Source organism: Choloepus didactylus, chromosome 1, assembly GCF_015220235.1.
Source record: "Choloepus didactylus isolate mChoDid1 chromosome 1, mChoDid1.pri, whole genome shotgun sequence".
Lineage (NCBI taxonomy): Eukaryota > Metazoa > Chordata > Mammalia > Pilosa > Megalonychidae > Choloepus > Choloepus didactylus.
In genome coordinates this window covers 133,403,202-133,429,611 of record NC_051307.1, presented here as the reverse complement: position 1 = coordinate 133,429,611, position 26,410 = coordinate 133,403,202, and the positions used below count along the sequence as shown (strand labels likewise).

General features: G+C 35.1%; 1 protein-coding gene across 1 annotated transcript in view; it reads left to right on the top strand.

The window, feature by feature from the left end:
- The first annotated feature begins 897 nt into the window (after window positions 1–897).
- Window positions 898–26,410, top strand: part of NMD3 (NMD3 ribosome export adaptor) — a 42,109-nt gene continuing 16,596 nt past the window's right edge. Inside the window, exons 1-11 of the mRNA XM_037841502.1 lie at window positions 898–1,054; window positions 1,559–1,615; window positions 3,249–3,383; window positions 5,773–5,869; window positions 7,154–7,234; window positions 7,990–8,118; window positions 8,394–8,484; window positions 14,758–14,836; window positions 16,183–16,279; window positions 17,997–18,114; window positions 19,092–19,237. Of these exons, the coding sequence (XP_037697430.1) occupies window positions 1,572–1,615; window positions 3,249–3,383; window positions 5,773–5,869; window positions 7,154–7,234; window positions 7,990–8,118; window positions 8,394–8,484; window positions 14,758–14,836; window positions 16,183–16,279; window positions 17,997–18,114; window positions 19,092–19,237 (1,017 nt within the window). The 5' untranslated portion in view covers window positions 898–1,054; window positions 1,559–1,571. The remainder of the gene's footprint in view (window positions 1,055–1,558; window positions 1,616–3,248; window positions 3,384–5,772; window positions 5,870–7,153; window positions 7,235–7,989; window positions 8,119–8,393; window positions 8,485–14,757; window positions 14,837–16,182; window positions 16,280–17,996; window positions 18,115–19,091; window positions 19,238–26,410) is intronic.

The following is a 26,410-nucleotide window of genomic DNA, read 5'->3' as shown; positions in this document are numbered from 1 at the left end:
TACATATTTTATCTTAAATCAATCCCCACAGCAACTTTATGAGGTAGGGATTATTAGTTTTAGAAAGGAGGAAACCGAGGCTCAGAAGGTAAAGTAACTAACTCCTTAGGCCCAGAGTCTACATATTGCAAATCTTGAACTTTGAAACAAAGCCTTTCGAGTCTGGGTTTTGTATCATTTCTACTAGACAGGAGTATACGCTTGCGCTGCCCAGGACCCCCTTCAGGAATGAAGGATTTATTCTTCACCTGCAGGAAGTGCTGCCGAGAAACCTCATCCAAAGTGATGCCCCTTTCTGAGGCAGTCACATCCAATGCTTCATCAATGACAAAGGCTTAGTCCCCTCGGGAAAACTATGGATGGTCATCTGAGCCTCAGCGCTCCCTGCAGGGTTAGCCGAGGCCTCTGTTATACAGAGCAGTACAACGACCCCCTCTGCCAACAGCGCTTCCCTTCCTTCCCTTCCACAGGTATTGATTCCAAGAGCACTCCCTAAAAACCTCCTCTGCACTAATCTCTAATAAATGACAACTTGATATTACAAATATGGTATCACATTTAACAGTGTGAAAAAAAACGCTGCATTTGAAAGTTCTGTGTAGAATTTCATTGGTCAACAGATATTGAGCACGTACTACTTGCTAGATACTGAAGATACTTAAAATTAATAAAACTCTAAAACGCCCATTTAGTCTATCTCCAAGAAAATTACGTTGTCTAATCTAAAACGAAAGAGATAAAAACCTCCGTCTGTAGAGTTAAAGGATCTTCCAGGACTTATCTCCCCCCTCTCCTTTCTTGCGGCCAGAGCCCTTCTCCCAGGCCTTCCCTTTTCTCCGCCCCACTCTTCAACTCTCGTCCTTCGGGAGCGGGATTTCGAGTCGTCTCTCGCGAGAACTTCAGCGTAGCGGAGAGGGTGGTGGTAGCCGCTGAGGTGGCTGTGGATTCGTTGTGTTGGGGGTTTCTGGCAAAACTGAGCCCCACCTGGAGGCTCTGAGTAGGTTCCGGGTATCGAGACCGAGGCTGCCGGCGCACAGAGTACCTGAGGAAGAAGGTGGGACGGGCTCCCCTGACCGGAACCCAGATTATGTCTGGGTCCGCGTGCGCGCCGCGTGTGCACTGGCGGCCGGGAGCTCGCAAGGGGTCGCGCGCGCCGGGTTCGGGGTCTGAGGAGTGATCCGCGGGCTCCGGCTGCGCGGCGGCAGAGGCACGGGGGCTGGGGTGGGGTGGAGTCCCTGTGGCCGGGGAAGGGACCCTGGGGCGGCCCTGGCCTTCACTGACCCCGTGCCGGGTCCGCCCAGGTTGGCGCCCAGATGAGACCTGAGGTCAGCGGCCGAGCTTGGCTCGAGGGTCAAAGGTGGGAAACTCTGGAAATCGCTTGGTTTTCATCCTAAAGAAGTTGCTTTTTCCAGTTACCAACTGGAGTTGGTTTTCTTACTTTCCTGTTTACGAAGCCCTTATTCCGGTATTTAAAGGGTCAGGAGAAAGGCTTGTATGAAGAGGTGAATAAATAATTTAAATACCAAGCATTTTAGTGTTTCTTGTTTTTTAATTATAGGGTTTGCAGAACAATGGAATATATGGCAGAATCCACCGACCGCAGCCCTGGACACATGTGAGTTACGTCCCTTCTTCCCTATTCCCGTTAAATTTAAAGATGTTAAAGTGAGTCTGAAACTTACTGTAACCATGGGGAAAGCTTTGTTTAGAAGTGATTCTTCTGTCATAAATGGGAAAAATTGAAAGTCTTCTTAATTCTTTAGAAAATTGAATTCACCTTCAGTTAGTAAAGTTGTTGTAGTAAATATATGCTTTAAGATGTCTAAAATAGTCACCATATATCCTTCTAGATAGGCAGGATCCCAGATGGTAGCCTTTAGCCACGTGTGCCTATTTAAATTTAAATTAATTAAAATGGAATAAAATAAATATTCAGTTCTTCTAGCCTACTAGCAGCATTTCAAGTGCTCAGTAGCCATAGCATACTGGACATTGCACATTATAGAGCTATTCTTTCGAACAATGATGTGCTACATCAGAGTTCTTGAACTTTCTGTCCCGGTATACCTAGGTTTCTGACACTGCCATCAGTTATAATGAATCATTAAGCCATCATTAGACATTTTTTAATAGGATTGGAAATCCTGTTAAAAAAAATTCTGCGGGAACATGTTAACATTTTGTCTGATCCTGTGCTGAGGCCTTTTTTTTTTTTAATGGCCTTTGGAATATGTGGCTCTCTAATCATTACTATTAGAGATGATTTAGATTTCAGTTTCTCCTGATGAGGTTCAGGGGTTTATCTTCAGTTACTGAAGAGATCAGCAGGCAGCTGTAATTCTTTTCGTCATGTCATACCTTACTCCTGACCTAAGCTATGAGGTCCTCTGTGGACCTTGAGTAAGTGAACTAAGTTCCCATTGCATCACTAGGGACAATGCTCAGAACAACTGAGGCATTAACTAGATAGTTGCATTTGTAAAGGCTTAGTGTTTAGAGATCAGGTGGTTTGATTAGAAAAAGGCAACTGATCTTACATATTTTTGACAGAGTTCTCTGAATTTTAAATGGGGATTTAAAATTCCAGTTTTAAGAAGGAATGATGAATAACAGTGCTTCTCAAATTTTTCCCAAGTTTGCTATTAGTCTGTGTTGTGAAATTTATTGTCTCTTTTTTATTGCTAAAACACTAATGCCAATGTTTGTACCTGAATAGAAAATGTCTGGAAGGATATATACAGATTATTAATAATGGTTACCTTTGGAGAGTGGACTTGAGTAGGGGTAGTAAAGAGGGGCGTAACAGTTTTGTTATATTTAAGTATTTGAAATTTCAATGAATATGAGCATTGTATTCCCATAATGTATCTCCATTTGTTTTCACTTAATATAAGACATTTGTTTTACTAGAAAAGATTTGGTTAGTCCTGTGCTGGCTTTTCAGCACATAGATATAGAACATTTCTCTTGTGACATAGAGTTCTGTTGAACAATGCTGACTGGAGACCCTTAGGACGTAGCCATATTTTCACCGTTTTTGGAATTGTGGCCATGTTTGTTTTTTGTTCCAGTTTTCCGAGGTTATTCTTTATCTGCTGTATCTGTGAAGGCTGCTCTGTTTCTAAATCAGTTTCTAAAAGAGGGCATAATTATAGCCTTATATTGGAGACTTGTTATTTTGTTAATTTGTTATTTATTAGTGCATTTATGAAATCTAATTTGGAAATTTTATACTTCTTTTATTCAAGCTTGTGCTGTGAGTGTGGTGTTCTGATTAGTCCAAATCCAGCCAATATTTGTGTGGCGTGTTTGCGAAGTAAAGTAGACATCAGCCAAGGCATTCCGAAACAGGTCTCGATTTCCTTCTGCAAACAGTGTCAAAGGTACAGTGTGATATATTTTATCCTACTTTGAGTTGAGATGTATAGATAGAAGAGCTGCCAGGATATGCCAAGATTACACTAAGATACATAGAATAAAGCTCATGCAAATGAGATTTAATTTTTATTTCTGTTGTCACCAAAGATTTTAGAATTTGCAGTTTCACAATCTGCTTTTCTGGTTTGCCCTGATGATCTGGTAAAGATAGTTTAAAGGTATTTGATTCTGTACTTTTTCTGTTATGAGATTTAATATGTTTAAGATATATGTAGTTAAGATAGAGTTGATGTTTGTAAGGGTGAGACATATCATTAAGAATATATTCCCGTTATTACCATGAGTTTTTTTTTTCTTTACTTACTAGAAGCTATGTATGATTTTGAAAAATCTTACATTTTAAGTAACTTAGTGTTTTTCAAAAAAACAAATGTGCACATAGAGTTAAAATGATCATAGTTATGGAAAAGAAACTCAAGTCATATGCAGAATGGTGTGAAATAGAGACTGGATTTGAAGGCAGAAGACTTCTGAAAGTTAATGTTTCATTCCTTCTTTACTTTCTTTAGTTGATGGTATAAACAACCAGCTTATATCTAGTAGGCTATTGAGTGATAAAGAACTGCCCAGTGAGTGTAAAATTATATGGTTGTGACTTTACTTATGGGCTAGGACTTCAGTGCCTCTTTTTGAGGGAAAAGGGGAGTGTCCATGGACCTCTTTGAGAATTTTAAAAACTATATCTCCCCAAAAAAATGCTTACATACTGTTCTGGTTTGCTAATGCTGCCGTTTTGCAAAACACCAGAAATGGATTGGCTTTTATAAAGGGGGTTTATTTGGTTACAGAGTTACAGTCTTAAGGCCATAGTGTCCAAGATAAGGCATCAACATTAGAGTACCTTCACAGAAGAATGACCAGTGGCCTTAGGTACACCTCTGTTGTCTGGGAAGACACATGGCTGGCGTCTTCTTCCTTTGCTCCCAGGTTGTGTTTCAAAATGGCTTTCTCCCAGGATGTTTCTCTCTAGGCATCTGGGGGTATTCTCTTAGTTTCTCCCACGCAGACTCTGGAGTAGCAAAACTCTACTTTCAATGGTCGTCTTCAAAATGTCTCTCTTGGCTGAAGCCCCAACATCAGGGGTCCACATCTCCAAGCATCTCTGAGCTAATCCAGCTAGCTCTGGGTCTGTGCCAGCATTTTTAAAGAACTCCAGTGATTAAATCAAGACCCATGCTGAATGGGCAGGGCCACATCTCCAAGGAAATAATTCAGAGTGATTACCTATGGTTGAGTGGGTCACATCTCCATGGAAACAACTTAATCCAAAGATTCCAACTTAATCAACACTAATATGTCTGCCCACACAAGATTGCATCAAAGAACATGGTGTTTTGGGGGACAAAATACATCCAGACCAGCACACATACAAATATTTGAAACTTTTTATACTCTTTCAGGGAGTTTACAGTATGCAGGTTTGGCAAGTGTGAGGTTTAATCTTTTATATATATTTACTGGTGAGTGAAAACCATGGCGGAGTGAAAAAAAGCACTGGACAAAGAATTAGAAGACCTAATTTGTCTTGAGTTTCTACAAAGTGGCTTTTGAAAACACTTTGTCTTTTAATCTTTTTGGGCCTTAGTTTCCTCTTCAGAATGAAAGAGTTTTACTAGATGATATGTGAAGTCGTAACTCCAAAAGTGTTGTAAGCACAGGGACCTGTGTAGGATTTTTGACTGAATATTTAAAAGTGAAAATCAGAACGTTCACTTATTTAACAAGAATGGCAAAAAAGTCAATCACATTACACATTTGGAAGTACTATGTATTTAACAAATATTTATTGCATACTTACTATGTTCCAGGCACTGTTTTATAAAGACCTAAAAAAGGGATTTAAATTTTAATTTAGTCAGGTTTTATCTAAGATTTAAAACTTGAATTTTACAATCTAAAATTAGAAAAGAGACTTGAAACAGATGAATAGTCTGAGCTATTGCTGATACATAGTTTTGTAAGGTTTTGATTAACCTTTTTTTTATGAGAAATAAGCAGTTCCCAAGCATTTTGGAAGTATATAATAAACCATTTTAATGCCATTTTGAGATAATTCTTACCTGTTTTTCAGAGCATAGCTTCAGGGAACTTTTGGGTATTTTATCGTCCTCATTGGAATTCAGATGGTCAGGATATTACTGTTTTAACTAAAGCTACTGGTCTAATTCAAATCTTTCTGGAACTATTAAAATATATTTGGTTTAAGTGCTTCAGCTCAACTTTGGATATTATCATTTCTGGTTAATAATCATTGTTATATTATATATATATATATAGGTGGTAATTTCTGTTTTTTTCTGAGAGATGTTTGATTTCAATATGTTGTCTTCTCAGATATTTTCAGCCACCAGGAACTTGGATACAGTGTGCTTTAGAATCCAGGGAACTTCTTGCTTTGTGTTTGAAAAAAATCAAAACCCCTCTGAGTAAGGTAGGTTAAAAGCTAAAATCAGTTTTTGTAGATGGGCATTTGTTAAAGCTCTCATTTTCAGAAAATTTATGTACGTATAGGTTTTTCAGAAGTATTAAGCCTTACTATTTGTAAGCACCCTATTACAGATGCCATTTTCATTTTTAAAATTATATGCTTTTTATGGCAAGTGAAAAACGAAAATATCTTTTTTGATTTAAAAGACTTATAGAATTATTAGTTAATTCATTATTGAAAACTTTTTATGTGTAATAATTTTTTCTGAAAAAATATAAAACCATTGCTAAACATAATTTAGGAGATTACAGTGTTAGGGGAATGGTATTAAGTTTGTTTTTATTTTCATTAACTGCTCTGGAAAGAAAATTTTTATGCCTGTTACTTAAAATCAGTGGATAAATGTCTCCAAAAAAACAAATAGGGTTTGTTTGAGTCCAGTTTACTTCTTGACATATACCCTTTCAGTGTTGTTTATGTCAAACATTATCACTCACTTCTAACAGGTATATTTTTAATTGAAATGGGCCTTTTCAGGTTGAAGGCTATTTAGATTGTCTCCTCTAAGCTTTGATAAAGTGTCATGTAATAGTTCTTTAAAATTTTTCCCTTTATTTTCCTTTTTTCTCCCTTGGAATTCTGTTAGTCAAATGTTGGCCCTCTTGGCTTTGAAACCTTTCTTTTCCCTCTCATATTAAGAAAAAAAATCTGTCTCTCTTTGTGTGTTCTTGGAGATTTCTTTGACTTTATATTTCAGTCCTTCTTTTGATTTTTTTTTTTTTTTTTTTTAGCAGTGGTATTTTCTTTAAATTCCAGAGTCTTTCATGTTCTTGATGAGTTCTGACCTTGAGTTTTTCTTAAGATTTTGATACGGTTTTTTAAAAAATTTCCTTCTATTCCCTGATATACCTATTTTTTTGTTATATAGTAGAATAAACCAAGTGAAAACTTTTGTTCATGAGGTTTGCTATAGTAGGTGAGGTCACCAGGTCCTGGCTTTCTTCTAAAATATAATTTTCATTCAAAGAACGGTGCACTTTTCTTAGGAAGAAGTTTTTGCTTGGATTGTATCAGTTGGGTTAGTAATAGTCCTTGGATTGTACTTTTGCAACCCTTGTTGCCATACCTCTGATGATGAATCTTTTTTTCAGTAGAGATAGTGTGTAGTTGATGCTAATCACATATTCCTTAAACATCTTATGAAATCTGTTTATTAATGAGTTGCTCTTTCATTTTTTACTCCTTCAGTGAGGAATTGCGTTTCTTTTCATTTGTGTTCTATTAAAGGTACGACTTGTAGATGCAGGTTTTGTTTGGACTGAGCCCCATTCTAAGAGACTTAAAGTTAAACTGACTGTTCAGAAAGAGGTAAGCAGTACATAAGTCTCTCAACATGGCTAAAGAGCAGGTATTGAGAATGAGGACCTAGTGGTGAGTGATTTTATGACTTCAAAAATTTTAAAGGAAAATAATGCATTCTTTATTTTAGCCCTTTATTTCCTTTCTGTTCATTTGCACAAATGATGTGGTTGCTAGGAAGCTCAGCCATTGCTCATGATTAGTGGGTTGAAATAATCTTAGTTAGAAAGCTTTTTTTTTTGGGAAAAGGATTGAAGTGAAAATATCAGCTAGGGCTGATCATCGTAATGACTCATAGTAATTGAATCAGAAGTCTCTGGGTGTGAGGCCCAGGAATCTATATATTTTAAAAGCTCCCCAGGGGATTTCTGATGATTGGCTCTATTTGGCAATCATTAAATGAAGGAATATTTTATTCTTTTTGAGAGTTTTCTTTGCCTTATTTTTTCTCCTAAGGATGTGGAAGTGTGTAAGTGTGTAAGTGTGTAAGCACCTATATAACCCTGCAAAGAATATCCTCACATCCACTTCACTTATAGATAAGGTAAATTTGAAGTGTTAATCAATAAACCCTATGAATTAAATCCTGTGTACCTTTATTGAAATAGTGTAATTCAGTCGATGATTTTGAATTTGACTGGTTTGTTATTGATGTCTTCAAAGCATTCATGAGAAAAGATTTTAAGTTAAATATTAAAGCATTTTCTATTAAGAAAAATACTCAAAATGAAAGAATGAAGGACTATAATTGTTTCCTTTATCAGGTGATGAATGGTGCTATCCTTCAGCAAGTGTTTGTAGTAGATTATGTTGTTCAGCCCCAGATGTGTGGAGATTGCCACAGAGTAGAAGCAAAGGATTTTTGGAAAGCTGTAATTCAAGTCAGGCAAAAGGTAATGAGAGAAGGATGATTAGTGAATCATCCCTCTTGTATTTCATCTTGTTCAGTTATAAACAGTTGGTAAAACCTCTTCCTTTTCCTTCTTTCCAGATCCTTCAGTCTAGGTCCCTGGAATATTCCCCTTTGGAGATTGATCACTGTTACAGTTTAGATAATCTTTAATGATTGTTCTTGTTTTAAAAATTCAGTGTGCTATGTATATAGATAGTATGGCGGTTTTTTTTTTTTTTTACATTTCATCTATTAATCTAATGCATTTATATTTAGACCTTGCACAAAAAAACTTTTTATTATCTGGAACAGTTGATTTTGAAATATGGAATGCATCAGAACACACTTCGTATCAAAGAGATTCATGGTGAGTTAAACTTTAAAAGCATTTAAAATGATGTAAAAATTTTTTTTCATCTTACCTAAGTAATCTTTTATCTTTACCAATAATATCTAGAGTAGTACTGTTCAAAAGAACTTTCTGCAAGGAAGAAAACAATCTTAGTTCTCTCTCTGCACTGTCCATTGTGGTAGCCACTAGCCATATGCGGCTATTGAACACTTGAAAAATGCTAACTGAGGAACTAAATTTTTAATTTTCTATTTTAATTAGTTCAAATTTACATTTAAATAGTTAAATGGCTAATGGCTACTGTAGTAGATAGTACGTATCTAGACCTAAAATTTTTTTTCTTCAAAATTCTCCTTTCTGCACTACCAATTCAAGACATTTTTTATTGTTGAGGATTGATTCGTGTGCCCCGTAAAACACTTGTTCAAATCTTAATCAGCATTCATGTGGGTGTGAACCCATTTGTATGTAGGACCTTTTGAAGTTGTTGTTATTAGTTAAGGTTTGACCACATTAAATCAGGGTGGGTCTTAATCCGTATTATTGTAGGCCTTATAAGGAGATGCCAGAAGTGAAAGAAATGTAGAGGAGACCAAGGACATGGCTATGTGATGGAGGACTGCCCCCACCAGAATGCTACTGAGAGAAAGCATGACCTTGCTGACATCTTGATTTTGGACTTCTAGCCTACAAACTGCAAGCCAATACTTTCTTGTTTAAGCCAACCCATTGTGTGGTATTTGTCATGGCAGTCCTGGAAAACCAAGACATTAATCATAAGTTTTTGATGATGCTATTCTGGGATCTGAGAATATAAAGATGAATTAATATTAGTCCCTGCCCTCAGAGGGTTACTCATCTGGCTATGAAATGAGTAAACCAGTGACTAGATTAATTTGAGTGTAAATTCATCAAAGACTTGTTTTTTTGCAGACATCAGTTTTTGACTGGAAAAGATAATTATTTTTAAGATGTATAAATTATAATTTTTTTATGCTTTTCACATGCCTAGAGGCATTTGTAATGGATGCATTAAGTTAGAAGCCTAAACTCACTAATAATAAACAGTGATATGCAAATGATGTAATTAGATTTCTTGAAGATGGAATTCTAAAAGTTATGTATGCATAATTTCATAATGTCTCATTAGGACTTACTCTGTCTTGGCACTTGTTAATGTAGCATAGGTGATGGATAAATATTTATTTAATAATATAAAATGTAAATATCCTTTAGCAAACTCACATTTCATGCTAAAGATTAATGGTTTTGAATGGTGCTTGCTACTGGTAGACATGCTTTTTTTCCCTTAGTCTCTTTAAAGTATAGGTTTAGAGATCATTCTTTAAGGAATGACCAGATTCTTTAATTATAACTCCTTATTTTAAAACTATGAGTTCCACTTGTGAGTGAGGTAACTTACTGTCTGCTTAATTAACATAGTGCTTAGATACTTGTGGCTGGCCACCAGACAGAAAAAAATACACCTTTTTTCTGAGTAATTTTGTTCAAAATAACTTTTTCAGGGATAAAGAGACCCAAAGATTCTAAGGAAGCAAAACCCTATTATAGTTCATCACTGTGGCAGAAATATTCTCATACTGTCAGAATTTTGGGGTAGTAAAAAGACTTGGACCTCAAAAAGTTAAGTATAGAGTTAATTTATAACCTGGCAATTCCACTTAAAGTATATACCCCCAAAAAGTGAGTTCCCTCTGACTTCCAGCTTTTGGCTCCTTCCTGTGGCTTTCTTTATATATAGCCTCCAGTAATAGGATTAAGACCCATTCTGATCAGTTGGCCACACCTTCACTAGCAATAATGTCTTCAAAAGGTCCTGTTTACAATGGGTTCACACCCACAGGATTGGGATTAAGATAAAGAAAATGTTTTTCTGGGATACATAACTCCATCTGCCATAGTGGTGATTTCCCCTTATTTGTGAGATCATTCCATAATGTTCTGAGACTTGAAATCTTGCCATGTCATTTTTAATTGCTGTATGGTATTATTTATACAATGTATATTTAATTATTTAGTCACTTACTAATGAGTTTATAAGTTCCATTTTTGCTGCAACAAACAGCACTGTAGTGAATATTTTTATACATGTCTGTGTTCATATTTAGTGATATTTTTGTGGGATTGATTTGAAGAATTGAAATTATGAGATGAAAGTGTACAAATTTTAAATTTTGATGAGTACTGCTAGATTGTTTTCCAAAATAGTGCCAGTTTACCTTCCCATCACTTGTGAGAGTTTTAATTTCTTCGAACACTTTTGAACACTGGCTAAGACTGTATTGGCCTTTCTAATTTTTGTTGTCTTCATGGATGGAATAATGGCGTCCGGTTTTAATTTGCATTTTCTTGATTACTAATGAGGGTGAACATATTTTCATATGTATATTAGCCGTTTATGTGTATCTCTAATGTGTATTGTCTGTTCTTATCCTTCGTATGTCCATTTTTTCCTAACTGATTTTGTGTTTGTTATTCTAGATATCAATTTCATATCTATACAGAGTGTGAGAGCATATATTTTCTTGTAGTTTGTCACTGAAGCTTTTCATTCTTTAGTTATGTAGTTATGGTTTGTGATTTTTGTGTCTTACATAGGGAAGTTTTCCTTACACTTTTGTCGTTTTTGCTTTACTTTCGGGTTTTTAATCTTACTGGTAATAATTTTTCCCAAAAGCTTAGCTCGTTTTCTCAATACTCACTTAGTGAATAGTCTTTCCTTTCCTCACTGTTTTGAAATATCTCCTTTGTTATATATACTAAATTCTCTTATACACATGGCTCTATTTTTGGACTGTATTTTGTTCTGTTTCTACTGTGGTTTGTAAATTATATTTTATAATATGTGCGCCTTCATTAATTTTTTTTGTAAAACTTTCTTGTTGATAGTAAGAGGATGGATTTTGGAACTAGGTTGGGTGGGTTTGAATGTCTGTCCCTCCATTTTTTGACTGTGTGAACTTCTGCATGTTATTTAACTTGTCTGAGCCTCAGCTTTCCCATTAATTAAAGGGAAAGGATGATAACAGCACCTACCTCATAGGATTATTGTAAGGCTTAAATGAGCTAATCTATGCACGGCATATAAAACAGTGCTTGGCACATAATCACATTTATTCAATTTTTTTCTATGTTTCAGTAATGTTCTCATCATTAAGATTTGGGGTATTTCTTACTGTGTATTGCTTTTTTTATGATTTGTTATTATGGATAGAAACTTAAAATTACATTTTCTAATTGATTAATCACTGTTACACAGGAAAGCAGTTGATCTTATATATTGATCTTTCTAAAACCTCTTAATATCACAAATAAAGTTGATACTCTTGATTTTTCTAGGTAAATAATTATCTGTAAACAAAGATAGTTTTATTTCTTCCTTTCCATATTTTTCCTTCGTTCCCCTCCCCCTCTCCATGGCACCTTCCCTTTGGCTAAGAACTTAGAAGAGTATTAAGTAGTAAAAATATCAGGCATCATTATCTTCTTGTTTCACCCCTAACAATGCTATTTATTAAGATTCTCTTTGATACGTATCCATAGATGTGTAAACATAGTATGCATATTTATGCTGTTCTGTCCAGTCTTGTTATCAGGTATGTTAGAGACATACCTCTAACCTTTCTATCTGTCTGCCTCTTGAAGGTTTGTTAAGAACTTGCCCCTTATGCCATCCACAGTTTAATGCCTTCTGGGGGTGGTAGTGGTAGTAAATCTTTTAAATTTCTTTAAGATCTTAGTTTCTTTCAGGTTTTCTACCTCTTGAATAAATTTTGATAGCATTTTCCAAGAAAATGGACCATTTCATCTAGCTTTCCACATTCTTGGCATAAGATTGAATATAGTATGTTCTCAAAATGTTAAATCTCATCCATATCTGTAGTTATCTTTATTGTTCCTAATGTTGTCTTTTCTAATCCCCTCCTTGACTTGCCATAGTTTTATGTATTATGGTTAGTCTTTTCAAAGAACTAGGTTTAGTTTTATTGACAGATTCATATTTTTTCTTTTTTTGCTTTTATCACTGTGATGCCTTCTACTTTTGTTTTGTTTGAAAGCTTAGTTTATTTTAATTTTGTATTTAATATACTTAAGATTATAAATTTTCTCAGTGCCGTATTGGCTCTGTAGCTGGTAGTTATTGCTATCTACTTCTACTCATTCCATATTTCTTTTGTGCTCATCAAGCACTTCAGCTATTAACTTTCTTTTGGGTACATACCTAGGTACGGAATTGCTGAGTCATATGGTAAATTTATGTTTATCTTTTTAAGTAACTGCCATTGTGTTTCCAAATTGACTGTATAATTTACATTCTCCTGACAATATTTGAGCATCTTTTCATGGGCCTATTAGCTGTTCCTGTAGTTTCTTTGGTGAAATACCTAATCAGATCTTTTGCCCATATTTTTAATTGGATTGTTTATCTTACTGAGTTATTAGAGTTCTTGATATATTCTAGATGCAAATCCTTTATCACTTATATGATTTGCAAATGTTTTCTTCTAGACTGTATTGCTTTTCATTTTCTAATGGTGTCTTTTGAGTTGTGAAAGTTTTAAATTTTGATGAATTCTGATTTATCAGTTTTTCTTTTATCAGTCGCACTTCCAGTGTTGAGTTTAAAACTCTTTGCCTAACTCAAAGTCACAAAGATTTCCTCCTTTGGTTTCTTTCAAAAGTTTTATTATTTTAACTCTTAAATTTAGGTTTTTGATCCCTTTTGTGATAATTTTTGTTCATGCTGTGAGGCAAAGGTTTAAATATATCTTTCTGTGTGTGAACGTCTTATTATCCACCACCATTTATTGGAAAGACCATCTTTTCCCTTTTGAATTGCCTTAGCACCTTTGTTGAAATCTGTTGACTATAAATATAAGGGTTTTATTTCTGGAATCTCAAGACTGTTCTGCTGATCTACATGTGTCTTTATACCAGTACCACACTGTCTTGATTATTTAGTTTTACAGTGAGTTTTGAAATTGAGAAGTGTAAGTCTTACAACTTTGTTTATCTTTTTCAGAATTGTTTTGGTTATCCTAGGTAATTTTAATTTTGGTTTCCTATTTAGGCGAGCTATTTGTAATACCTTTAAACATTCTTAGCAGGTAGGTTTGTTTTTGGCTGTACCTTTGTTGCTGATTTTTAATACTATTACATTGTGATTGGGTAATGTCTAGTAATTTCTGTCTTTTGGAATTTATTGAAGTTTTTTATCTTGGTATTATTTTATGCATGTTGTATGAGTGTTTGAAAATTATATATTCTTTCTTGGGACCATGTTATATACATCTCAATTAAATCAACCTTGTTAGTTGGTTATTCAAGTTCTCAGTATCCGTACTATTTTTCGTCTATTTGATCATTTCTATTATGAGAGAGGCTTGTTCCAGTTCCCTGCAATGATTGGGCATTTTGGTAACATTTATTAATTTCTTCTTTTCTTTCTAATAGTTTTTGTTTTCTGCGTCTCAGTGCTATGTTAATAGATACATTCCTATTATCTTCTTGGTAGATTATTCTATTTATTACATAAAACATTGTTCTACTTAGTATTTTACTTTGGACTTGGAGTTTTATTTAGTCTAAAATTAAAATTGTGAGTCTTGTTTTCTTTAGCTAGAATTTGTCTGATTTATTTTGTCCATCCTTTGGCCAAACAAATGTGTATCAGTCTGGGATCTCCAGAGAAACAGAACCAACAGAATGTGTGTGTGTGTGTGTGTGTGTGTGTGTGTGTGTGTGTTTAACATAAGAAATTGGCTCATGGTGATTGTGGGCGCAGTCAAGTCCAAATTCCGTAGGGTAGTCTGGAGGCTGAAAATTCCAGTAGGAGTGATGTTGAACTCCTGAGTCTGAATTACTTAGGCTGGAAACCCAGGAAGGAGTGGAGAGTATAGTCTTAAGCCGTAATTTCTTATTCCAGAACCCTCAGTTCTTTGCATTTGAGGTCTCCAACTCTCCTTTACTTAAAGTCAACTGATTATAGATGCTAATCACATCTATACAATATCTCCACAACAACATGTAGGCCAGTGTTTGACCAAACAACTGGACATTATAACCTAGCTAACTAGACACACAAAATTAACCATTACAGGATGTTAAGTGATTTCCTTAATCTGTTGTGGCTATAACATATTTTACATTTTTTAATAATTTTGATTTTGTTGTTTGATACAGATTTAATTCATGATGTAGATAAGTTAGTAGAGGAAAATCTACTTTTGTAGAGTTAATTTCATGTGGGCTTTTATTATTTTTAAGATGGCTTGGATTTCTATTATTCTTCCAAACAACATGCTCAGAAGATGGTAGAATTTCTTCAGTGCACAGTTCCTTGCAGGTATGTTCTAAACTTGAATATGGCTAAGTATAAGAAGCTAGGAATGTTGGTGGGTCATTTTCGTTCTTCAGACTTAGACAACTTCTCTATGTAAAAACACTTGAAAATGTAGTTGGAGTACCTACCCAATCAGTAAGCATTTATTGGGTTAGCCACTTTAAGGGAAATAGTAGTTGAAGAGCATCTAAGAATTTCTTTGTGGAGCTTGAGCTAACACATGTGATAATAAAAGCACTGTAGTGCTGAACCATTGATTTTTAAGTACAGAAGATTCTCATTATTCACAGTAGTTATATTCTATAAAGTTGCCACAAACAATGAATTAGCATATTCTGAACAATTTCTCCTGGGGGAATTTCAGGGTTAAGTTACTGCAAGTCTCTGGTCATAAGATATATGTCACTTGATCAGTATGTACCCTTATTTACATGTGTTTCTGTTTAAAAACACCTTATTTTATATATATATATATTTAGTTGATTCATTAATGTTGAACTCATGGCCAACAGCATATAACTGATGCCTGAACAAACCTTATCTAATACCCATATTTTCTCTGTGAGGCATATCACAGCCTTCTTGCACTTAGGAACACTGGATAGCACTTCAGTATTATGTGTGGGGACCATTTTAAACAGGGAAATCACCAGCAGAAAGCACAAAAAAACCTGCACTAAATATACCACATAAAGGACACTTGTTATAGTATGAAAAAGCTGAAACAGAAAGGCAGAGTGTTGCCTTGAGCCCATTTGAGAATGTGCATGCAGGGTAACTAAAATTTGTTGCTGCTCTGTGCATGTCTGTGAATGATTGCAAAAGCACTGCAAGTATTGATTTGGGGGGTACAAATAAATTTTAGCAAGTAGGCAAATTGGCAAATAGTGAATCTACAAGTAATGAGGATTGAATGAATTTAAGGGAAAGGTAAAGTGGAGTTAGAGGGCTTTGGGGAGAAGTTTCATGGAGGAGGTAGAACTTACCTTCCAAAGATGGGGAAATTTTTATAGGTGGAGTTTATATTGACAGGTAAGAAGATTAGTATCAACAAAGACTTGAGGTGGGTAATAGGTGGCTTTTAATGGATTCTGTGTATATATTGGTTGGGTCTAAGCCAAGGGCATGTTTCAGAGGTTTTTAGTAGGTAAGGTTGAATAAGTAGGGTATAGTCAGATTGGTGAAGATTTTGAAATGCAAGTGGACAAAATTAGGTTTTCCTGTAACTGGCATTAGGGAGCCATTTCAGACCTTGGGCAGATGATTTGATTTGATGAAAATTGATATTCCTGAGTCTAGACAAGTAATGACCTTTGTTTTTATATTACTATAATTTTTTTTCTTAATAGATACAAAGCATCACAGAGATTGATCTCTCAGGATATCCATAGTAACACATACAATTACAAAAGCACTTTTTCTGTGGAAATTGTTCCAATATGCAAGGTACTTTCATTTAATTAATCCATATCTATAAAAAGGGTGCAAGTAATTAATTGGTTTATATGTAATTATTAGCTACTGGTTTTCTTCTGGGTATGGTTAAAAATTTAGAATAACTTCTCTCTTAAATGATTTCTGACCTATTCAGGCATGTTAAAAAGATGTAGTAAAGTAATCACACTTAAATTTATAACTTGGCATGCCTTTCATTTTTTTGGTGTATCAGAATGAAAAGGTCTGGTTGCAGTTTTCAGACATCCATATTCCTTAAAATTTGTGATCCTAGTGGAAATGACAGTTCTGTAAAACTTTGAATCAGGAATGACATTACAATAAATATTAAGGAACCACTTTGTGGAACATATATGCAAACTGGATTTTGGCAAGATGAAATTTAAGCAGTGTTGTGGAAATGAAATTATAGAATCATTTCTATGATTTAAAAACAATCTGAATATCACATTTAAAATGTTGATCATTGTTACACTTAATTGTATTAAGGTAAAAACCCTGCTTTAAAAATATAAATGAATTAAATTCAGCTAATAGTTACCTTCACTGGAGAAAGGCCATTGGCACCCGGAAAACCTCTGTTAGCTGGGAAGGCATGTGGCTAATGTCTACTTGCTTCCAGGTTGCTTTTCAAAATGGCGTTCTCCAAAATGTCAGCGTCAGCTTCCAATGGTCATCTTCAAAATGTTTCTCTAAGATGCAGCAAGCCTTTGTGGCTCTTTTTAAAGTACTCCAGTAAATCAGTCAAGCCCCACCCTGAATGGGCGGGGCCACACCTCCATGGAAGTAATCCAGTCAAAGGTATTGCCCACAGTTGAGTGGGTCACATCTCCATGGAAACAACCCCATCCAAAGATTCCAACCCAATCGACATTAATATGTCTTCCCTGACAGGATTACATCAAAGATAATGGTGTTTGGGGGGACATAATACATCCAAACCTGCACAAAGGCCTTTTTGTATTAAGTGCTTTCGGTGACTCAAGCAAACACTGGAGGAACGCATAATGTAAAGAAATATTTTCATTTATCTTTGGAGACTTATTAAGATAAAAACAAAGTTTTGGACTAGGTGCTATTGGGGGATGTACAGAATGAATGAATGTCCCTTCAATGGAGGAGCATATGTTGTGAATAGTTGCATCTTTAAATAAAACCTGGATCCTTTTTATATTTTAACACAGTTTAAAAAGAAATAACTGCATTTCTGGCTAACATCTTCTAAAGTATACATAGATGTATATGGCTTTTGTTGACATTAAATTTTAGATTACATGTTGGTACATGTGGCTATATAAGAAAAGCATATTGTTCCTTTGAAATTTGGTTTGTAGATTTAGAAAATCATTCTTCCTTCTGATATTTATAATACTTTTTTTAGATTGTATGATACATTAACATATGTAATGTATTAAAGTAAGCAAACATTTGAATGACAGTAAAATTGAAATGAAGTTAATAGTATGGGTGAATAGGCTCTGGGAGGAAGTTTAAGCATTTTTATTAAGCTAGATCTTAAGAAGGTATAAATTATTTTTTGTTCCTTTAAGATCTGATTCTTTTCTTATGCCCTTTGTTGATACATAAAATTAAAAATAACTTTTTTGGATTCAACAAATGCAGTTGGACCGAGTTTGCATTTATGAGTGCTTCTTGAGAGCTGTTATTTAGGATTTGCCTCACTCTAAATGTTAATTCTTATGTCTAGGATAATGTTGTCTGTTTGTCTCCAAAACTGGCACAAAGCCTGGGAAATATGAACCAGATTTGTGTGTGTATTCGAGTAACCAGTGCCATTCATCTCATAGATCCAAACACTCTACAAGGTAAGTTTTAAGAACTGTTGACAAGTTCTGTGTGGCAAATAATTTATGTGTTAATTTTAGCATTCACAACATTGTTTTGAAAAAACTAGTTAAAATTTTTTCTATTGTTTAATGCTTATAAAACACTGTGGAGTTATAAAACTTTTGATTAGGCACCTTTGTATTACTTACTTGAAGACAATTTTGTGAACTTTTTACTGTACTAATTGTATTTCATTAATTTTTACTGAAACTGACTTACATACTTTGCTTAATTTTTGTGACTGATTTAAATTCATTGCAGAGTTTTAGTGTATAACAAATATTTTCAAGTTTGGAGCATTTGACTTTTGTGATCCAGTAGAACATTTAATTTGGACTTGAATTTTAAAGTAATTTCATTATTGTTATAGATCATTTTTCAACAGTCCCTCTATAGAAATTATTTTTTAAAGAAGACTCAATATTGATAGGTATCACAGAATTTGGCTGTATCTTCTACTTTTTCATGCAGTGTTAAGTTTTTTGTTATAAGAAATAGGGTTTTTTTTTTTTTTCTTTGAGATTTTTTAAAAAGTCATTATCCTTATCAATTTGAATTCTTCAGAATTGCTTGCTTCCTCAATTGTGCTGGGCATTCTTTGTCTATCAGGTAGAACTAGACTTTATTTGCCATTAACTAAGCAACCAAGAGGATCAATATGTTTGTAGAATAAAATGCCAGCATATGAAACAACTATAAAGGCACTTAGTTCTGTGGCATTCTCATTATGGTTCCTACTTAAGATATGTTTGACTCCTGATATTTCTCTTGTGTTGTGAGAAGTATGGGGCTAGTTTCTGGAAATAAATGGTGACACCAGAGAGTGAATTGATGTTAATTCTTGTTGACTTGCTTCCCAGTTGGTATATAACATCTTATCTGTTAACACATTTAGTACTTTTGCAATACTTTGTTTTTTTTGTTCTTTAATCTAATGTTCTATTTGTATTCTTAGTTGCAGATATTGATGGTAATACTTTCTGGAATCACCCTTTCAATAGTTTGTTCCATCCCAAACAGCTAGAGGAGTTTATTGTGATGGAATGCAGCATAGTCCGAGATCTAAAACGCAACGCAGGTGCTGGAACAATATCCAAAAAAGTAAGTTCCATCCTACCACTTTTCTTATGCCAACTTATATTATTGTTTCTGTCCCTCCTTGTCTCCCTTTTATTTAATGACAGTTCCAAGTCATGGAGTCCAAATAAAGCTAACACCACATTGTTAAAAATGAATTAAAAAAAATTTTTTTAAACGTGACGATTGTGAAAATTATTAGACTTATTCTTTCTGGTAGTTTAATCTTTTTCTTTAATGTTAGAAAACTAATTGAAAAAAACATTTACTCCATTATTATGAAAAAACATTTCTTCGCTCTACTTCTGTAGAGGACCAAATGGCCGAGTAACTGTGTTGTACTTTTTAAAAATTTTGAAACATTTTGAACTACAATAATGACATATCACTGCTAAATATTAAATTAATGTCACTATGCGTTGTTAAAACATAGCAACATTTTTTTACATAATCAAAAATTATTATACCTAAAACCTATCTAGTCTGTATTCAGATTTCTTCATTTTTATCAAAAGTATCTTATGGTTGGTTCAAACTGGTATCCAATTAGGAACCACACATTGAATTTGAATATTGTATCTCTTAATTCTTTCATAATACTAAAATATTACCCCTCCCCCCACTGTTTTCCTGGTTAAAATGATCCCTCCATTGTAATGTTAGGATGGTTTTTATCTTTGTGACCTTCAGATAATCTGTGGGATGATGCCTTGATAATATGCAAATACCAATTTTCTGTTACCCTTTTTTTCTTATTATTATCTGTTGATGATGCTTGTCTAGGTCAATTATTTTCATGCTTATTAAATGGTGAATTTTCTATTTCTATTATTTCTCCTACATTTACTAGCTAGCACTACTTAGTAAAGAAGAGCTCTTTATTAGAAGCTGGGGCTGTGTAGTTACCCTGAATTGCTTTTCTTTGGGAGAGCTGGATTTTCTTAATTCTCAATTTTTTAATACAATTTTATTGAAATATATTAACATACCCTACAATTATCCACAGTGTACAGTCATTCACAATATCATCATATAGTTGTGGATTCATCATCAGAAATAATTTTCTAACATTTTCCTTACTCCAAAAAAAGAAAGTAAAAAGAACACCTAAAACATTCCACACCCTAACCCCCCATCCCACCCTATTTTTCCTTTAGTTTTTGTCCCCATTTTTCTACTCATCTGTCCATACACTGGATAAAGGGAGTGTGAGCCATGAGGTTTTCACAATCACACAGTCACATCATGTAAGCTACATAGTCATGCAGTTGTCTTCAAGAATCAAGGCTACTGGGTTTCAGTTAGACAGTTTCAGGTATTTCCTTCTAGCTAAACCAATACAACAAAAACTAAAGAGGGATATCTATATAGTGCATAAGAATACCCTCCAGAGTGACCTCTCGACTCCATCTGAAATCTCTTAGCCACTGGAACTTTACTTTGTTTCATTTCTCTTCCCCCTTTTGGTCAAGAAGATTTTCTCAATCCCATGATGCCAGGACCAGGCTCATCCCCGGGAGTCATGTCCCACATCCTGGGATGTCCCACATCCTGGGAGTCATGTCCAACGCAGGAGGGAGGGCAGTGAGTTCACCTGCCACATGGGCTTAGATAGACAGGGCCACATCCAAGCAACAGAGAGGTTCTCTGGGGAAGACTCTTAGGCACAATTATAAGTAGGCTTAGCCTCTCCCTTGCAGTAACAAGCTTCGTAAGGACAAGCCCCGAGATTAAGGGCTTATCCTGGTAAATTGTTAGTCCTCAATGTTTGTGAGAATGTCAGTAATAACCCAGGTGGGGAAGTCCAACATTTCTGCATTTTTCCTCAGTTCCTCAGGGAGGCCCTGTAAATATGTTTTTATTTTCTGCCCAAATTAATTTGGGATGTATCAGGATTTCACACTAACCTGTACAAACCTTCCAGATCTCACTTCCTGTTCAAAGTTCCATGTAATTATGGTGTTTGAATAAGCTGACTGTACAAGTTAAATTATTTAGTGTCTTGCACCAAATAAACGTCTCTTCTCTTGGCCTCACATAGAAGTTGAAGTTTTAAAACATAGTCAGTATTGTCCTTTATGCTTTGGCCTGATTTGCCTTAGTCCTAACCAGATCTGCTTCATTCATATCTCTAATTGAAGTCTGAATTCTTTTTCAGCTTTTTTAACAGTTGTATGAGGTAATAACTGACATTCATAGCTGCTGAGCTCTAGCTCTGAGTTTCAGGTGTCACACAAGTACCCAATGTTCCAATCAGGTTATACACAAAGAGCTCAGCATCTCAGCATTTAGAGATAACCATTACGACTCAGGAATAGATGTAACTGCTCTAAGAGCTTACAATCTAGGGACCATTACAATAAGTGTTTCCCTGATAAGCTGTGCTCTAAGATTGAATTCTCAGAGTTTACACATTGTAGTTAGTCCATATGAGTGAGGCATTATAATATTTGTCTTTTTTTTCTGTTGTACTTCACTCAAAATGCTGTCCTCAAGATCCATTCACCTAGTTGTGTGTCTCTCAGCTTCATTCCTTCTTGCAGCTGCTCAGTATTTTGTTGCCTGCATACACCACAGTTCACCATTCTGTTCATCAGTTGATGTACCCTTAGGCCACCTCCATGCATTGCAAATGGTGAATACTGTGCCATAAACATCAGTGTGCTAATATCCATTCTTGTCCCTGCTCTCAGTTCTTCCAAGTATATACTCCATAATGAGATTGTAGGACCTTATGGTACCCACATATTTAGCATACTTACGCTGTTTTCCAGATAGGCTACACCATTCTTCTTCCCCACCAACAGTAAATAGATACACCTCACTCTCCATGTTTTCTCCAGCACTTTTATCCCTCTGTTTATAATTTTCCCTGCAATTTTATAGAGATAATTCACATACCATACTGTCATCCACATTGTATAAACAGTTGTTCACAGTATCATCATATAGTTGTGCATTCATCACCACAGTCAGCACTTGAACATGTTCATTATTTCAAAAAAATTTTTTTAAAGAATAATAAAAAAAGATAAAAAAATTAAAATAACCATACAATACAATATAATAAGGTCAGACAACAACACCACTACCAAGAATCCCATACCCTTCCCTTATATTCCCCTCTTACAGACATTTAACTTTGGTATATTGCCTTTGTTACATTTAATGGAAGCATATTACAATGTTATTGTTAACCATAGCCTCCAGTTTGCTTTGATTATATTTTTCCGCAATACCTCCCTTTTTTCAACACCTTGCAAGGTTGGCATTCATTTGTTCTGCCACATGTAACACTATTTTTATATTTGTACATTTAGTCACCATCATTGACCACTCTAGGCTTCACTAAGTTATTATAGTCCCAGTCTTTATTGTCTATCTTTCCTTCTGGTGCTATACTTGTCCCTGGCACTCCTCTTTCAGCTTTACTCACAGACATCTTTGTTCAGTATACTTAAAATATTGTGCTACCATTGCACAGTATTATGCTATTCATTTCTGGATGTATGCAATCAATCCTATTGAACATTCTGTACTCCTTCAGCATCAACTGCCTGATCTCTACCCTCCTTCTATCTGCTGATAACCTGTGTTCTCAGCTTTTGACTCTCAAAGTTTGCTCATTAATGTTAGTTCATATTAGTGAGACCCTATGGCATTTGTCCTTTTGTTTCTGGCTAACTTTACTCAACATAACATCCTCAGTGTTCATTCACATTATTATATGTTCTGTGACTTTGTTCTGTCTTACAGCTGCATAATATTCCATCGTGTGTATGTAACACAGTTTGTTTATTCACTCATCCGTTGATGGACATTTGGGCTGTTCCTATCTCTTGGCAATCATGAATAATGCTGCTATAAACATTATTTTACAAATGTCCATTTGTGTCTTAGCTTTCAGTTCTTCTGAGTATAGACCTGATAATGGAATTGTTGGATCATATGTTAGTTCTATAATTAGCTTCCTAAGGAACTGCCACGCTACCTTCCAGAGTGGCTACACCATTCTGCATTCCCACCAACAGTGAATAAGTGTGTCTCTTTAGCCACATCCTCTCCAGCACTTGTAATTTTCTGTTTTTTGGATAATGGCCATTCTGGTAGGTATGAGATGATATCTCAATGTGTTTTTGATTTGCCAGTGAAGTTGCTAATAGCCAATGAAGTTGAGCATCTTTTCTTGTTTTTGAGCCATTTGCATTTCCTCTTCAGAAAAGTGTCTGTCCATGTCTTGCTTATTTTTAAATTGGATTGTTTATCCTTTTCTTGTTGAGTTGTAGGATCTCTGTATATGTTCTGAATACTAAACCCTTATCTGATGATGTGGTTTCCAAATATTGTCTCCCATTGCGTTGGCTGCCTTTTTACTTTTCTGACAAAGTCTTTTGATGTAGAAAAGTGTTTAATTTTGAGGAGGTCCCATTTATCTATTTCTTCTTTGATTGCTTGCACTTTGGGTGTAAGGTCTAGGAAACCACCTCCTATCAGAAGATTTTTAAGGTATTTCCCTACATTTTCTTTCAAAAGTCTTACGGTCTTAGCGCTAATGTTGAAGTCTTTGATCCATTTTGAGTTAGTTTTTTGTATAAGTTGTGAGATAGAGGTCCTTTTTCATTCACATTCTTTTGAATATGGATATCCAGTTCTCCAAACACCATTTATTGAAGAGGCTGCTCTGTTCCAGTTGCTTTGGCTTGACTGCTTTATCAGTTGTCCGTAGATGTGAGGTTCTATTTCTGAACACTTAATTTGATTCCATTGGTCGGTATATCTGTCTTTATGGCAGTACCATGCTGTTTTGACCACTGTAGCTTTGTAATATGCTTTGAAGTTGGGTAGTGTGAGACCTCCCACTTTGTTCCTATTTCTCAAGATATTTTTGGCTATTCAGGGCACCTTGCCCTTCAAAATAAATTTGGTTGTTGTTTTTTCTGTTTCTGCAGAGTATGTTGTTGGGATTTTAATTGATATTGCATTGAATCTGTAAATCAGTTTAGGTAGAATTGACAGCTTAACTATATTGAGTCTTCCAGTCCATGAACACAGTATGTTCTTCCATTTTCTTAGGGCCTGTTTGATTTCTTTTAGCAGTTTCTTGTAGTTTTCTGTTTGTAGGTTTTTTGTGGCCTTGGCAAAGTTTATTCTTAAATACTTGATTCTTTTGGTTGCTTTTGTAAATGGAATTTTTTTCTTGATTTCCTCCTGTTGCTCATTACTTGTGCATAGGAACACTACTGATTTTTGTGTATTGATCTTGTAGCCTGCACTTTTCTGTATTCATTGATTAGCTCTAGTGTCTTTGCTGTGGATTTTTCTGGATTTTCTACGTATAGGATCATGTCATCTGCCAACAGTGGAAGTTTTACTTCTTCCTCTCCAATTTGGATGCCTATTTCTTTTTCTTGCCTAATTGCTCTAGCTGGAACTTCTAGCACAATGTTGAATAACAGTGGTGACAGTGAGCATCTCAGTCTTGTTCCTGATCTTAGAGGGAAAGCCTTCAGTCTTTCCCCATTGAGTGACGTTAGCTGTGGGTTTTTCATGTATTGCCTTTATCATATTGAGCAAGTTCTCATCTATTCTTATCCTTTGAAGTGTTTTCATCAAGAAAGGATGTTGAATTTTGTCAAATGCCTTTTCTGCATTGATTGAGATGATCACATGTTTCTTCCGTTTTGATTTATTTATGTGGTGTATTACATTAATTGATTTTCTTGTGTTGAACCAGCCTTGCATACCTGGAATAAATCCCGCTTGGTCATGATGTATAATTCTTTTAATGTGCTTCTGGATTTGATTTGTGAGTATTTTGTTACGGATTTTTGCATCCATATTCATTAAGGAGATTGGTCTATAATTTTCTTTTTTGTAGTATCTTTGTCTGACTTTGGTATTAGGGTGATGTTGGCTTCATAAAATGAGTTAGGTAGCTTTCCCTCTTCTTCAGTTTTTTTGAAGAGTTTGAGCAGAATTGGTATTCTTTCTTGAATGCTTGGTGAAATTCACATGTGAAGCCATCTGGTCCTGGGCTTTTCTTTATTGGGAGCTTTTTGATGACTGACTCAATCTCTTTACTTATGATTGGTTTGTTGAGGTCATCTATTTCTTCTAAAATCATTGTTGGTTGTTCATGCTTTTCTAAGAGGTTGTCTATTTCATCTAAGTTGTCTAGTTTATTAGCATATAGTTGCTCATAGTATCTTCTCATTATCTCCTTTATTTCTGTGGGATCAGTAGTTATGGCCCCTTTCCCATTTCTGATTGTGTTTATTTGCATCTGCTCTCTCTCTCTCTCTCTCTTTTTTTTTTTTTTTCTTTGTTTGCCTAGCTAAGGGTCCATTGATTTTATTGATTTTCTCAAAGAAGCAACTTCTGATGTTGATTCTCTCTATTTTTTCCCCTGTTCTCAGTTTCATTTATTTCTGCTCTTATGTTTGTTATTTCTTTCCTTCTGTTTGCTTTGGGGTTAGTATGCTGTTCTTTTCTGTTTCCTCCAGGTGAACAGTTCATTCCTCAGTTTTTTCTCTTTCTTCTCTTTTAATATAGGCATTTAGGGAAATAAATTTCCCTCTCAGCATGCCTTTGCTGCATCCCATAAGTTTTGATATGTTGTGTTTTCGTTTTCATTTCCTTTCAGGTATTTACTAATTTCTCTTGTAATTTCTTCTTTTACCCTCTGGTTGTCTAAGAGTGTGTTATTTAGCCTCCATGTATTTGTGAATTTTCCGACCTTCTGCCTGTTACTGATTTCCAACTTCATTCCATTATGATCTGAGAAGGTATTTTATAAAACAGCAGTTTTTTAAAATTTGTTGTGACTTGCTTTGTGACCCAATATGTAGTCTATCCTAGAGAATGATCCGTGTGCACTTGAGAAGAATGTGTATTCTGCTGTTGTGGGGTGTTGTGTTCTATAAATGTCTGTCAAATCTAGTTCATTCATCGTACAACTCAACATGTTTCCTTGTTGACCCTCTGTCTTTATGTTCTATCCATTGATAAGAGTGGTGTACTAAAGTCTCCAACTATTATTGTGGACATATCTACTTCTCCCTTCAGTGTTGTCAGTGTTTGCCTCATGTATTTTGGAGCACTCTGGCTTGGTGCATAAATATTTATGATTGTTATATCTTCTTGATGAATTGTCCCTTTTGTTGATATATAGTGTTCTGCTTTGTCTGTGTTAATTGT